The 16,473-nt window shown below is 34.2% G+C and overlaps 2 protein-coding genes across 4 annotated transcripts; one reads left to right on the top strand and one right to left on the bottom strand.

Annotated features, from left to right (window-relative positions):
• The first annotated feature begins 203 nt into the window (after positions 1–203).
• LOC123194849 (calmodulin-binding receptor-like cytoplasmic kinase 3) lies at positions 204–8,439 on the top strand. Of its 3 annotated transcripts, none has more exons than XM_044608306.1 (8): positions 204–222; positions 660–1,330; positions 1,478–1,723; positions 2,011–2,270; positions 4,098–4,263; positions 4,348–4,437; positions 7,013–7,311; positions 7,900–8,439. In XM_044608306.1, the coding sequence occupies exons 2-8, from the start codon at positions 1,042–1,044 to the stop codon at positions 8,107–8,109; spliced, it is 1,560 nt and encodes a 519-aa protein (XP_044464241.1). In that variant the 5' UTR covers positions 204–222; positions 660–1,041; the 3' UTR covers positions 8,110–8,439. The 3 variants fall into 3 exon arrangements, with proteins under 3 accessions (XP_044464241.1, XP_044464240.1, XP_044464242.1); XM_044608305.1 differs by lacking the exon at positions 204–222 and adding an exon at positions 249–401; XM_044608307.1 differs by lacking the exons at positions 204–222; positions 4,348–4,437 and adding an exon at positions 249–401.
• A 1,637-nt stretch (positions 8,440–10,076) lies between these two features.
• Positions 10,077–16,418, bottom strand: LOC123195052 (putative chloride channel-like protein CLC-g). The gene is made up of 7 exons (XM_044608627.1): positions 16,024–16,418; positions 15,743–15,943; positions 15,485–15,662; positions 13,181–13,443; positions 12,169–12,438; positions 10,950–12,078; positions 10,077–10,541 (listed from the first exon to the last, which is right to left on the bottom strand). The coding sequence occupies exons 1-7, from the start codon at positions 16,182–16,184 to the stop codon at positions 10,407–10,409; spliced, it is 2,337 nt and encodes a 778-aa protein (XP_044464562.1). The 5' UTR covers positions 16,185–16,418; the 3' UTR covers positions 10,077–10,406.
• Between the last annotated feature and the right edge of the window lie 55 nt (positions 16,419–16,473).

Below are 16,473 nucleotides of genomic sequence, written 5' to 3'. Positions count from 1 at the left end.
AAATGAAATTGTCTTCAAATTAAGCAGAGTATGCAATAATTTTGTTCATAAGGTTTGAAATAATGTCAATTAAGTATTAAATTAATTCTCTGATTAAGCAGTTTACGATAGAAAATTTTGACAAAGATGTACGTACGTGTAAAAGACGTACCAAATGACGAAAATGCCTACGAAGAACAACGGAGGAGACGACGAAAATTCGTTCGCACCAGTCAACGCAGTGTATGAAATATATATTCTAACACGCTTATTCGGCCATCTCATCTGTTTACATCATCAAACCCCCACTGCTAGCTTTGCTTCATCAAAATATCCCCTTTCTTACTCCTATTTTGATTCCTGAATTACTCTCGGCATTTCTTTACTATTTTTTTGTCTCTCTTTCCTTGTCTAGCTTCCAGGTTTGTTCTTTATTATGCTTTAGCTGTGTTCTGCTTTGGTTTTTACTGTATCTTTCGCTGTAAAGCGTGTTTTCAGTTGAATTCTTTCATTTTTTTTTTGTTTGAATTGTGAAGTTTGAAGCTGTTTTTTTGGACTTTGTTTTGTTCTAATTCTTCAATTTGTCAACTGGGTTGGGAGAATTTTCTTCATTTTTGAGGTTTTGAGTTTGAATTTGTAGCTTCTGTTTCAAGTGGGTTTTTGTTTTACTTGTATTGCAGTTTGGAGAACTTGGTTTCAAGCCTCGTGGAATTTTGTAGGTGATTGCTGGAGATTTGACTGAATTATTTTGGAAGTCAATCCGATTTTCATTTATTGAATCAATTTGGTAACTGTGCCTTGAATGATTAGGATTTTATCGTAATTGTGAGACACGGAACTTGCCTTTCTGTAATTGTATTTGGGCTCTTGAACTCAGAAATCAGTGGTCTTTGAAGTTTGGGAACGGGATTTACTGCTGTTGTCTTTTTGGTGGCTTGTTTTATTCAATACTGATCGAGGTTCATAAGCTTCTGGAATTGCAGTTCTGTTTTGGATTCTAAATTCCCTTAGGCGTTAATCGCACCATATAGAGATGCTTAGATTATCTGTTGAATTAAAAAGATGGAGATGGGGCAGATTATTTTGTTGAGAATGGCGGGTGCTTTGTTTAGTCTGTTGCTGTTTATGCAGTTGCTAGAAATCTTTTCCTCTGGATTTGCTACACGGTCAAAGGATTGCGGCGCTGGTCTCATAGCATATTCAAATTTTAATGATGTTGAATTATTTTATATAAATGGAAATCTAGTGGACAAAACTTCGTTTTGTAAGGCTCTCCAGTTTCACTATGCAAGTCATTGTGTCTTCGAAGGATTCTTTGGAAGTGATTACTGTGGGCTGGACCTTTCTGCAGGTACGTGCTAATATGAAATTTTAGTTCGTCTTTACTTTTACAGGTTTAATTAGTATTGTTATTTGATACTGTTTAGATCAATGAATATTAGTCAAAACTTAAGGTAAAATTCTTGGAACTATCATCAATGTGTTATCTTTTTCACAGCTGAGTTGCCTTACAAGTCTAGAAGAAAAATTTTGCAAAAGGACAAGAGAGAACCCATGAAGCATGGTGAACAACCCAGTCTTCCAGCAGAACGCAAGAGTAAGCCCAAATCTGTTTCAACCCCCCAAAAAGTTGGTATAGCGGTAGCTGGAATTTTTTTAGTCTGTTTTGCTGTGATCTGTCCCTGCCTCTTTAGAAGAAATAAAGCCACTGCACATACCGTTCTCTCCAAGGACCTGAATTCAGGTGAGTTTCTTATTGAAGTCTTGTAACAATAACAATAGAAAAAATCTTACCTGTTATTGCTATGAATGAGCTTTAGTAAATATATGCAGCTTTTATGACTGAATCAGTTTTATCTTTTCTCACAAGTTCAGTTTTCTGAGACTTGCACACTTTGTTTTCTACTTTATGTTTCTGATTATTTGTTTTCTTCTCGTTTTCATATCTTGGCTAACATTTTATCAAAATCTTAAAAAATTGGATGGTGTTTTCTTGATTTTGTTGTGACATGCATAATTTTGTTCTTGCAGAAGATTTTGTGTCCTCTGAAATGATTTCAGCTCCTGAAAAGATTCCTCCAAGCCCACTTAGGGTACCCCCAAGTCCTTCCAGATTCACCATGTCTCCAAAACTCAGTAGAATTGGATCAATACATCTCAATATGAGTCAGGTTATCAAAGCTACATGCAATTTCTCACCATCTCTACAAATTGGTGAAGGTGGTTTTGGAACCGTCTTCAAAGCCAAGCTAGAAGATGGCCAGGTGGTTGCCATAAAACGAGCAAAGAAGGTAATGCAGTTCCCTGATATGACTATTGAAATAGATTTTAGTTTTTCAATTTAATTAAAAAATATTTAAATGTTCATATTCGATAATGTTAGAAGATTGATGATTGAAAACTGAAACAGAAGTAGAGAAAGAGAAGGAGTACATAGAAAGAACAAATGAGAACAATGCGAAGGAAGAGGAGAGGAAAAAGACTATGGATTAGGGTCTTTGATTGTTAAAGGAAGAAGGAAATTACATTAAATAGTATATCTAATATAAAAATCCTTTAATTAAAATGTTGTATGAATATTATCCCAAAATAACCAATTAAAGGATACCTGAGTCCTAGGATCTATTTTGCATCTCCTATAGATGCATGGGTACTCTTAATCTTCATTAATTTTCTACTATTGAAGAGAGCCATCAATTTTTGCTAATGAAACTACAAGTAAATGCTCTAAAACAATGGGTTCTAATTAGAAAAACTACCCTCTAGACATCCTAGCATCATCAATGTAGGTTGACGCCCTCAAAATAGAATTCTACATTAAAGTAACAAAGTACATTTCCATGATCGGCATGGATGTCTTGTCATTCCAAGCAACACTAATGGTGCGTTTGGTTAGAGGGCATTAAAGATTACTTTGGTAATCTATTTTTTATTACTTACATTACTTTATTTAGTTTATAAGTAATAAAATATTCTAGTAATGTTTTATTATCAATAGTGATATGATAGATAATATAAGGGGTAATTTGATTATCACCTTCACCTTAAGTATTAAAAAATTACCTAGGTAATTTTCATTTTATTATAATTATATCTTTATTTATTAATTTTTTAAGGTAAAAATAATCTCATTTTCAATTAATATAACAAATAACATAAAAAAATATTTTAGAGTAATTATACCCAAGGATATTTAAGTAAAATAATATACTAGTATTATTTTATTACCTCTAACCAAACACAATAATCATTTATACCTACCCAGTTTATCAAATTTTATCAAATATAGTAATAATTTATATTCAGTAATCTTCAAAATAATCTATCTTCAAGGTAATCATCTAATTTTATTAATAAAATGTTCCCCAAACCAAACGCCCCCTAAAGGATAATAACAAAGATCTAGTTAAACGTAAGGACTTAATGAATGCAGATATAGATACTAAGTTAAGTAATTACTAGATCTTCATGTTCCGATAATTACTGGAGCTCTGTCTTCATGTTACTGTATTGCTTGCAGAAATTCACTTTTAGCCTTCTATTAGAGGTGCCAACAGCAAGGTTAATGACAAGTGACATGAATGACAAGTGTTCACACAATGTCTCCAAATTAATGAAATGTTATGAAGGGCTGCTGATTGTTAGGAACCCAGCCAATTATTCAAGCAAAACAACCAAAAACACAAACATATCAGAAAACAGAGATGATTTTATTGATAAAGGGGGTTTTAAAACGATAAATTGACAATTGAGAAGCCAAAGCCTCCCGATTTCGGCCATTTGAGGTGCCGAAAATCTCCCCAATCAACCATAAGGCTGCCCAAACCCTACTTTTTTTCTTTCTTCCCCTTTTGACAGACCTAACTTCCTTTACATAATAAACTCTACCGTCTAAAATTAGGACAAGTGTCCCCCTAGGTCCTAACACTGATCTAATGACATAACCACTTCTATGTAGATATTTTATTTCAGAATTTTCCATGTTGCATGTTTTTTTTTTTTTTTTTAAGTTTGCTTAATATAGTATTACTTATTACTTTTTGCATAAACAGATCTATTGGATGAATATACTTATATTCTTACAATATTTCTCTTGGTTAATGGGAAAAAATGTGCAGGAACATTTTGACAAGTTGCGAACTGAATTCAGTAGTGAAGGTGGACTGCTAGCCAAAATTGATCACCGGAATCTGGTGAAATTACTTGGTTTTCTTGACAAAGAAAATGAGCGTCTTATCATAACAGAGTTTGTACCAAATGGTACTCTTAGGGAACACTTGGATGGTAAGCAACTCAACTGTTAGATTGGTGATGATTTCTTTTCAAGTCATGATGTCAATAATTATCTTTTGCTATTATTTTTGACAGGTCAGCATGGAAAAATCCTTGACTTCAATCAGCGGCTTGAGATAGCCATTGATGTTGCTCATGGTCTAACATATCTCCATGTGTATGCAGGTGAAAAATGCTCCAGTTAGTTAGATTGTTTCTGGTGTTATCATAGAAAATTCATTCAACAAAACTTTTTTTAAAATTTAAGTGTTTTCAAGGGCCCAACCAGGTTTACACCAGTGACCTTTACCTCTTGATCCGCAGTCAAATGTTCTACCACTATCTATGGACCCCATTGATTATCCATTCAAATATTAGTGTAAGGTTTTCCAGTTGGAAAAGACTTAGAGTAGAAAAGAAAAAGATGAAATGTGTGGAATGTACTTAGAGTTGGTGATTTTCGACATGATTCATGAACCTGACACAATATGTTAAAAAGGGGTTCAGGTTGAGTATTTTTTACATAAAGTCTAATTTGGGTCTGTGAATTGCGTCTTGTTTAGGTTGACTTTTTATAATTCAAACACAATCTGTATCTAAGTGTCATATTGTGTTCAAATCGTGTTGTTTTATATCAAAATAGTTAGATTGGATCAATTTGAGTCATGTATAAGTAGAAACCATATAAAACATGTTATTTTGGGTTAAAACGTGTCATTTTGTGTTAGACGGGTTGGAGTGGTGTGTGTTTTGATTACTTGATTGAGTGATGTCATGTTGTGTCATATCGTATCGTGTCAATTCATAATTCATGTCATGTTTAGATATATGATTCTAATTCGAATTGGGTTCTAGTTAAAGGTCTATTGACCCAAAGTCTGAAATGCATGACTCGAAGACATGAACTGCCAAGTCTAAATTTATTTTCTTTTATAGGAAACAAAATGAATTTATTAGTGACAGATTTGCTGGAGAAAGAGTTCAAATAGGGAAAAGGAAGTCTAAACTTATGAAAATGAATTGTAATTGAAAGAATTGTATATTTTAGCTAAATAGCTTCAAATGAGTAGTTTAAAATTTCTTTTTTTTTTAAAATGAAGACTCAAAGACTACCCTTACCTTTGTGTTAATTCGCCGTAAGCCACAACACTAAAGAAAAAAATAATGCACTGTAACCTGTTAACCATGTAGGTTGACAAAATTATAGACAATCTGTGAAGTCACTTAACTTATTTGAAAGCAGTATTATCAAAAATTGATATATATTTCATTAAAATTTCAAGGAAACAACTTCTACCCCTTGCGTCCCTGCCTACTTTTCTCTCTTTCACCACTACTATGCTTTTCAAGAAGTTTAATGTGAACAATTTCACATCACATCTTGCCACTGTAGTCTTTGTTATGGATATGATATTCTGGCCTGTTCTGTTTTATTAATTTTTTGTTTTAAAGTTCCAACATCCTTTCAATCCAGCTTGATTTCTTTTCCCAGGTGTTTTGGTTTCATCCAATTGTTCTTGCATTATCAATTAAGTATGTTTGTTCTTATTTTTCCTGTGTTTGCCATATAAACATCCAAATTACCTGATTAAATCAAATCAGTTTGATGGAAGCTATTTAGTATGTTGTTATCAGGGCTGCGATCAGAAAACATCCTAACCTTATTTATTTGTTCTGTTTGTTTGTGTTCTATAGTTGAAAATATAATTATGAGATACCCCTACCTCTCCTATCATCTTAGACAATTATTAGTTCTTGAGAATGTATCTGTATTTCGGTCAATATCTCATGCGCTTCTCTGAAATCAAAGGTTTACAACTTAGATGTAAAATTTTTATTATCTAAGATTCTTTAAATATTTCTTGTTTGTGATTTATAATAGTCTTGTTAGCTTCATCTTTATAAAATTTTCAGGGATTCTGTTAGCTAGAATATAAATATTAAATTTGAGTTCAAGATATCTTCTTTTTTTTTACATTAAATCGTATATGTAGGATAATTTGCTTTATGGGAAGAAAGAAATGAATGTTCCAATGAAATTGTGGTAAAAAGTAGGCGTAATTAAGCACACATTAAATGCATAAGAGATTTGAATATTTTTGTTGAAGAACAACATATATATGATGCCACTATGATGGTTAGCTAAACCTAAACAAAAATTTTAACACTTAGAATTTATACCAAGAAATTGAATCAATTCCTCACTTGATAGTATTCATATTTCTATTTGATCAGTGTTAAAATGGATTTGAGCCGAGCCAACCTTGAGCTCTTTTTAAAGGTGATGAAGTTCAACTCGTTTGAGAGAAGTTGAGCTCGGTTCGATATTAAAACATTATTTTGATACGTATTAGTCAAAATAATATCATTTTAGTTAATTTGTATCTAATTTTTCAAGCTCGTGAGCTTTATGAGCCGAACACCTTTATATTTCGAGCTTAAAAATATTGAATTCTCAGGCTCAAACTCGTTTTGGACTCGAACAAGCTTAGCTCGAATTTAGCTTTTGTGCTAATGGATACAACCTTGGGATTTTAATGCAACTTAGAAAACAGGTTTCTACTTTGACCATTGAATATCAATATGAGTGATAAGATGAAAAGATATTAATTATAATCACACATTTTATTTCAGAAGTTTCCATGTCCTGATTCTTTACTCTATAATTTGACTTCTACATTTGTAGCCTTATTTGTAGACACCACTGTGAAATTTACTTAAATGAAATTAGTGCCTAATCTCATATTCTTTCTTGAAACAGAGAAACAAGTAATACACCGAGATGTGAAGTCATCCAACATTCTGCTGACAGAGAGCATGAGAGCAAAAGTGGCTGATTTTGGGTTTGCCAGACTCGGTCCAATGGATTCTGATCAAACACACATTTCAACCAAAGTGAGAGGGACAGTTGGCTACCTTGATCCAGAGTATATGAAGACCTATCAGCTCACCCCCAAGAGTGATGTATATTCATTTGGAATTTTACTTCTTGAAATTCTGACAGGCCGTCGTCCTGTGGAGTTGAAGAAGCCAGTTGATGAGCGGGTGACTGTTAGATGGGTAAGATTATGTTCCATTTGACAACATTTTTATTTTATCAGAGTTGTGATTGCTCATAACCCAATTTGGTGGACCATATATTGTCTCAAAAGCTGGCCTGACCTGATTCTAGCCCAATTGTTTAGAATGTTGATAGAAAATGTTAGAACTGTTTGTTCTTATGATACTGAATGTTTCCAATACTAATATGGAGTTCTGCATGAATACTTGGGACTTCTCGTCCTTAGGCATGATCGATAATAGATAAATTGAGAGGAGGTAGAACCTTAAATTGAGTGAGAACTATAAATATGACTGAAGAATTCGGCTCAGAATGGCCAAGTACATTGCACCTATGTTTAGAGAAGTCAATAAAGTTAGGAACTTGACTCTATTGTAACTCGAATTCACCACACGTCCAATTAGGGGAATTCTTACAAATGGAGATGCCTGCTACTATCAATGGAGGGGTACGAAGCTTTAAGTTAAATTGTTATTCAGTATTCTCGTCTGAGGTTCAGTACCTTTAGAATGATTCCAAATACTAATTTTGAATTAAAAAAAATTCTGGTATTAGAGCTTTCAGAATGTGTGGTTTTGATTTTGCAGGCCTTCAAGAAGTTCAATGAAGGAACCGTATTTGACATGGTGGATCCTTTGATGAATGAAGTAGTAGATGAAGAGATTCTCCAGAAAATGTTTGGTTTGGCAATTCAGTGTGCAGCACCGATACGAAACGATCGACCAGACATGAAATTGGCGGGAGAGCGATTGTGGGCAATAAGAGCAGACTATCTAAAGAGTGCAAAGAAAGGGTAACATATCAAACTTGAGACTGGTGTTTTGTCTATTTAATTTAAAGAGTTTGTCAGTAGCTTATCTTGGAGAATTGAAATTGGCCTCTAGCAAAGCTTTTCCACTTTTTTCCTAACCTTTTTCATTCATAGAAATGTGTCAACATATTTGGTGTTCTTCAAATGATTGCAGATAATTATCTACTTGTAAGGTTTCCTGGTTTTGGCTTTTGTCTGGGTTCATCTCATTTCTTGTTTATGAGAATGATTATCTTATGAAATGTAGCCCTTCAAAGTGACATTTTTGACAAATTGATTATTGATGTTTCATATTATAAGAACGATATTTGTTTCATAGAGCAATTGTTCTTGCAACATTTCAGGATCTAATGTTGTGCTGTGATCCTTTGTGTTTATGATGCAAGAAAATAATTTTTTTTTGGTATTTTAATGTCAAATTTTCTACAGTTACTGATGATGGTATTTTAGAGAAACAAAAGCATTATAGGCGTCGGAATATATTAGACTTATAACTATGAAGATCAAAATTTATATTACACAAAATTAATTAGTTTGTGTTAAAGTTCAATTCATCATACTGATATATCATTCACTTTACTTATTTTTATAAGATGTGAGATTGTTTTCTTTTAATCTCCAATATCTTTTTTTAAGTACAACCATTGTAAGTTACTAGGGTTGTCGTTTGGACGGGTGTATTGTCACTTGTATCTAGAAACACTTTAGGGTATTAGGTACATCGTTTGACTTGTGTTTTGATACTATGTCGGAAATATACTAGGTCTATAAGTATGAAGATCACAATTTTTATTATATAAAGTAAATTAATTTTATGTAATAGAAGTTTCAATCTATATATTTATAGACCAATATATACACTGGATTTCAAGCCAATCCATTCGACTGTCCACTGAAACCCACTGCATAGCGAGACTAGAAAATTAGAGTTAGGAGTCAGACCATTTAGCACAGCCCACAACACCAGGTCCACGGGCTACGCGAACAGCATCAGAGGCGTTAGACTCTAACCTGCGAAAAAATAAATAAAAAAATAATTTATATTTTTTAAAAATAAACAAATATATAATATAACCAATCAACTTATTAATGACTTACGCAGATGAGATTCACAAAATTCGTCATTTGGAGGGTCGCGATACAATAGAACTTGTGAACGCAATAGACCACATTGAAAATGGTTCAATACTACCTATTACCGCATCTTATGCCCTTAAAAAAAACTCATCAAGAAATAAAACCACAGTTTTATAATTGAAGTTTCAATAACATTATTTTTCCAAGATTAGCTTTGTTGAATTTATTTAAATAATAATAATAAGTGAGATCCTAGTGGAACAGATATTCTAACAAGATGATCTTTTTGTATGTTTGGGAATGCCTTACCGTATTAAAAAAAATAAAAATTCCAACTTCACATCGAAGTTGTTAAAGAGCAAAAACGTTTAAAAACGATAAAAGATGGTCATCTCTGTAAGAAAAATGAGATGAAATTGTCTTTTTAGACCATAAACGACAAAAATAAAAATTAATAGAGACTAATCCTTCAAATACTAAATTTTCAAAAACACCAATTAATGTTTATAATAAAACATAAAAGAATATAAAAACTCTTTAATATACATAAACTTTTATTAAATATATATTTTAATTGAAATCCAAATTTTTATTTTCATCATTAAAATTTTTATTTTTGATTTCATTTATTTCTTCATCAAAACATTATTCTCCGTCAAAGAATTTGTATTTTAAAACTTCTTTATTTGTAGACATCGACTAAAGATTAGATTAAAAAAAAGAAGAAATTTTGGTTTAAAAAGGTCTAGGACTTTTTGCTTCTTCTAAGGCACAATAAAAACACGTTTAAGTTGTACTTTTAAGACTTTCCCGTTGCATATCTAGAGGCGGTGGGTCTATTGCCTTGAGGAACATGTCACTTAAGCGCGTTTAAAGTGAGTTTTTAACAACTATACTTCCCATGATTCATTTGAAAGCAGGCTACCATACAACACCTCATCATCTCAATTCTAAAAGTCCTTTAACAAACCATTTCAACGAAAAATTCTTAGGTGAGGCAATAAGAAATTTGTACACTAGCAGTAAAAAAGTGCACAGTCGCTTATCTCATCAGAGAATCACCAACTCAGACACCCTCTAAAGCCATGCCGACATGCACCCATTTGCTTATCTTCAGCTCTGGATAGGATATAATTGAATGCTGCTGAATAAGACTATTTATGGTCTTCCTTTGAAAGGTGTGCTCCCACGCTTCGCTGAGATTTTCTAAAAGATGTTGAGTATTTGGGGGATGCGAATTCTTAACCTTTTCCACCTACTCCTTCCAAGCAAAGGATGCAAACCCAATATATGTTCCGGCATGAAATCGTGCCTTGTCAATATACCCACCACAGGCGATCTCTGCATTAAAAATGATGCATCAAGTAAAAACATAGCCAGTTGACTATTGTTTCTTATAAAAGAACATACCATAAAAACCATGTTATTGATGAAAACTATTAACAATAAATAAGACTATAAAACCGGAGAATCATGGGAACACGAAGACAAATTGAATCATTTGGCATCATAAAATATTTCATCTGAACATGTAAATTCAGATAATATTGGAAAAACAAGTTCAAAAGATTAAAAATGGAAGTTCAAAACCTTATTTCATGTTGGTGACCTTTCAGTTATTGAGGCAAATATAGACAACTCCATAACAACAGAAAACTAGGGAAAAAAATTAAGGACCTCTTAGGAAATGATATCTTATAATTCAGTACTGAGTAACTCAAAGGAAGCAGAAATGGAAAAATGACTTACACCAGAGGTCCTAGGTATCACCAGCAGGTGCCTCAAAGCAACCGCTCGAAAAAGAACAAGAGCCTTTGCTAGTGACATTGTCTCCACAACAGTATAAGGTGATGCGTTCGTAAAAGGATGCAAATCTAAGAACATTTCCATCTCTTCCAATGATAAGTGGATGTCTTCTATGTTGTCAACATTGCCTGAGCCCCTCTTTGCAAAATCCACTGCTGAGAACTGTGTAAAAGCTTCTATGCCAACTGGCTCTGGAGTAGACAAAAAAGCTTTCTTCTTTAGCAATGTAAGAAGATGAGCCCGAAGGATTAAACCATAGAGAACTGTTTTTTCAGATGCCGGATGTTCATCAATCACAGGAAACCCGTTATGCCTAGTAGTTTTGAGAACATGAACCACGTTACCAACCTTCTCAATACCATGAAAAAACTGAAGCGGGCCCATAACAACATCGGCAACTGTGAGCTGCCTCATATAGGGCTCAACGTGAGTTTCTAGATAAGGAAAGCCTTTTGCCTTCATGATAAGGTCATATATGTTGCCATTAAAAGCATCTGCTACAGTCTTTGAAACTAGCAGAACCAACATTATCAAGGGTAGCAATAGTAGATTATCAGTCAGTTCGAGGACAATAACACACAAAGAAACTGTCATCCTCATAGATCCGCCAAGTAATGACGCAGCACCTAGCACAGCATAGAGGCCATGATTAAGTCTTGTGTCAGTACCAACTAACATTCCAACAAAACGCCCATAAGATGCCCCAGTAACGATGACAGGTACAAAGAGACCAGCAGGAGCAACAATCCCATAGCTAAGAATACTTAAAAAAAAGCAGGTGATAAAAAAAATAATTATTGTCGAATACTGAAACTCCGAATCAGTGCCAGCACTAAAAAGGTTTCTGATAGCATCATCATTTGTATTAAAAATGAGGCTAGCAAGATCATTGTAGTGACCAGGAGGGCATTGGAATTTCTTGTAGTTCCCAGACCTTCCTATAGTTGGACATTGTTCTATTACATCAGATGGGCAAGGAAGGCATTTTGCAAACCACGGTAATCCAAAGAGAAGACAGGATGTGAAGATTGAGATTGACAGTGCAAGAAAGACTTTATAAGCAACCCCTTTCCTGGAAAAGGGAAAGTATAAGGAATAGCTTGGCAAATCACATTTAACCAGATTCTGGAAACACAATTTTAGTGCAAAAGTAGAAGCTTACTCATTAATAAGATTGTAAACCCGGAGAACTTTCTCCAGAAGAAAATTGTAGAAACTCCCCAATATGCCCCCTAGAACTCCAAGAACAAGCACAGGTGGAAGATCCACAAGGTGATACGAAATGTTTGCTGAATATGCATCATACATTATCAGCCCCCCTTTACCGAAAAGCCCACACTTTCCACTTAAACAAACATCAATAAGAGCCCTGAGCAGAATAGCAACAACAGCAGTTGTGAAGAAAGCTCTCAACAGAAGGGCACTTCTCCACCTGCAAATTAATATTTTTTGATGTTATGTTTGACATAAGGAGATATAAATTACATATAACTTGCATTATCAGTCTGCAGCACCAAAACTGAGACTTTCATATTCTTTTCAAATTTAGTAATAGTAACTTCATTTGGAAACCAAAATTTCAGAAATAGCTTAAACATGTAGATCTGTAACATCTCAAGCAGAAAATTGATGAACTTATCCCACAACTCCAAAGAATCCACCTCTATTGACTTCAAGATTAGTGAAGGAATTCATGATGTACAGCAGTTGTAAGACCTACAAAGATGTAATTATTAAGCAATCATCTGATCCAAAAGTTTAAGCTGATAAGTAGATGTCCAAAGTATAATTTAAGCTCTAACACACCCCATAATGTGCACCTGCATGTGGAACTATAATAACCACAACCACAAATACAACCATCATTTTCTATAATTTATTAATGTCATAAGGATTTTGGATGCAGAACCTCTTGGTCAATGTGGCTAAATAACTGCTATGTAAGCTGGTAGGCAAAGTTAAACAAATAGATTTAAGCTCCAACAGTAATATTGCTAGCAGCAGGATTGCTTTAATTTGACTTTGTCATCTATGACGCTTGTGCAATACTTTAAAATTGAAAATGTCTAGATTCCCAGCAAATAGATTCATTGGAAAGAAAGAAAAAGTAGATAGAGATGATAACAGACCATCAAACACATAAGAAGCAAGTTCAGCTGGATGGTTCTACATACCAAGATGCCATTTCTTCAAGAGCAAATAGCAAACCACCAACTGGAGCGCGGAAAGAAGCAGCAATTCCAGCAGCGGATCCACACGTTACAAGGTCTCGCCTATCCCGGTCATTTTTAAACAAACGTAACCATTTCCATGTCAGGCCATATCTAATTGACCCACCCTGCCCCAGAAGTGATGCAACACATGCACCAGTGTGCACCATGGGGCCTGCCTTTCCAATTAGAAGAGAAGATGACACCGCAAAAATGCTTCCAAAAATCTGCACAGTCAGCAAACATGAATGATACCTTCACAAAAATACAATGAACATAAATGAAAGATATCTAAGGTATTTATTCTTCTTTGTCTGAGAATTACACATCCAAAGATGGGCTTTGGTGAGATTGTCTAATAAAGAGAAACCCTATACAGATAAGAAGAATTACCTCAGTGAAAAAACCAGTAGGAATCTTATTATGTAGCATTTATTTCAGAGGTAGGGTTATAACTGATAAGAGGAGAAAATAATAGTAGATTTATCCAAGATATATTCCAAGATTTTAAGAAGTACATAGGTAAAACTAAAGATGACAATTTCGACCCAAATTTAGGGTCCCTAACCTCTCTGACACCGATGGGAAGAGGATTCCCCGATAGAAATAGAAAAGGAGACAAGGACGAGGACAGGGATAGCGACAGGGATGAAAAATATCCCCGCAATTGGGAATGGGTTGGGAATAGGGATATATATGTCTCCATCCTTGTCCCCATCATTTTATATTAATATATTTATTTAAACTACTAACATATCCTTATAATTTTAGATTATTTATGTTTTTCAAATTTATTTACATTTTTGTTGTACATATTAAGATGATTAATATATAATATTTGTGATATTTGAAATAGCGAATTGGTTTTAATTTTAGTTGATTTTGTTATTTAATATATTTATATTGTGTTTAGAAGGTACAAGAAGGAGATTTTTTTCCGCGAAGACGGGGGCAAAGGCGGGGACCCATACAAGGAGAGGATTTTTCTTTATAGGGAGAAGGTGAAAAATCATTTTCATCCTCATAACAGAGACAGGTCAGAGATGGGGATTGAATTCCCCTCAATAGCATTACCTCAGTGAAAAAACCAATAGGAACCTTATTATATAGCATTTATTTCAAAGGTAGGATTATAACTAATAAGAGGAGAAAATAACAGTAGATTTATCCAAGATATATTCCAAGATTTGAAAAGGTACATAGGTAAAACTAAAGATGACAATTTCACCATAAATTTAGGGTCCTTAACCCTCTTTAAGTCTGATAGGGAGGAGATTCCCCTATAAAAACGGGAAAGAGGACGAGAATAGGGACTGAAACGGGGATGAAAAATATCTTGCCGATCGGAGATGGGTTGGGGATAGGGATACATGTCTCTGTCCTCATTCCTTCCCAACCCCGTCCCCGTCCCCGTCCCCGTCCCCGTCCCCATCCACGTCCACGTCCTCTTCCTTGTCCTTGTCCCGACACCGTTATATTAATATTTTTATTTAAAATACTAACACATTTTTATAATTTTAGGTTATTTATGTTTTTCAATTTTATTTATATTTTTGTTGTATTTATTAAAATTATTAATATATAATATTTGTAATATTTAAAATAGTAAGTTCGTCTTAATTTTAGTTAATTTTATTATTTAATATATTTATGTTGTATTTAAAAAGTACGAAAAGGAGATTTTTTTCCGTGGAGGCGAGGGTGAGGATGGGGATGGGGACAGAGATAGGGAGGGGATTTTTCTTTATGGAGAGAAGATAAAGAATTATTTTTATCCTCATAAGGAGGACGGGCCAGAGACGGGGATTGAGATCCCCTCCCCACCTCGGTTGCCATCCCCAGGTAAAACATCCTCTTCTACTCAGAGAGAACATAAATCATTTATCAATCATACTATTCTGAATATAGTCGACTTGGAAATAAAATCATCCTAAAATTACAACAAAACAGTATAGAAACATCTTTAGATCACAGGCTATAATACACAGTTTGACTTAGATGGTAAAATTAATTAATAATCTTACAGTTCGAAACCTACAAGCCCACTTTCCAATTAAAAAATGTAACATTGCGAAAACAAAATCATCAACATTGTGATCATACTTATAACAGTTTAAACAAGCTGCAGCTAACATGGAAAACAAGCATTAACCCAATAATTATGAATTATTCCCAATGTTAGTCTTAGGCATGCCTCTTAACACTCAGAACAACTCAGTCCTATTCAATAACCTTCTTTTAGGTAAGAAACATCATAAAACAACTTACTTTAACAATCATAGTTCGAAAGGAAAGTATACCCGGCGCATCCACTCCATTCAGGTAAGCCTTGACTTCGGGGATACCGGAACCTGTGGCCACCGGGGCAATAAAGGCAGTGATGATAGCCGCCAAGAGGGTGAGTACTAAATTAGATACAGAAAACACTAGAAATGCTAATCCGTACCTGTAATAAAAATAAACAAATAAATCCCACAAAAAAGAATAACTCAAAAGAAAAAAACCCGAGTCCTTTAAAGCTCTTACTTGGAGGCTAACATCATATTAGAAGTAACAACAAACTTGATCCCTGCAATATTCTCAACAGCAATATTATTGAAGAACCCAATAAGCCCAACAATTAACCCAATCAAAAAACACAGACACCACTTCATAAATGTATACTGAAAAATCTGGACTTTCCCACGAGTTCTCCAGTCTTGCTTGAAAAAATCATTCTCAGCAATCCTACGAAAAAGAACTCACATGTTAAAAGGAAAAAAAACTGATTAAAGTTAATCAAAGCGGCGTAAAGACTGAAACTTTACTCATAATCAAGGCTTTCTATGGGGCAGACATAAGAGCCGACGATGGCGACTTGAGAGAAGGAATTGGTGGGAGATCTTTGGCCACGAAGTAAAGGGATGGTAATAGATTCTTGATCTTGAACATGGTTATGGCCGTCTGAAGTGTTGATAGTGGAGGACATAGTTTCTGAGGCTGAGACGTTCACTTGGTGAAGAAAATTTTGGATAATGTGAAGAAGAAAGAAAGGAATAAATCAAAAATGGTGAAAAGGAATTGAATTGAAAATGAGTTGCGACTGACAGTTTCTAAGTGTCTGAGATGCCATTGCAACGATGGCGACGGCCCGATGGGATGGAATGGAACATCATGTGTATGTGTGTGCTCCTTGGTTTCTTTGGTTTTCCCCACCCATGATCAACTTCCTAAAACTTAATTTGTTTGACTTAACCATACTAATTCTTTCTTCGTAA

This window comes from Mangifera indica, chromosome 13 (assembly GCF_011075055.1).
Source record: "Mangifera indica cultivar Alphonso chromosome 13, CATAS_Mindica_2.1, whole genome shotgun sequence".
NCBI lineage: Eukaryota > Viridiplantae > Streptophyta > Magnoliopsida > Sapindales > Anacardiaceae > Mangifera > Mangifera indica.
This window is presented reverse-complemented; position numbering and strand designations above follow the sequence as displayed.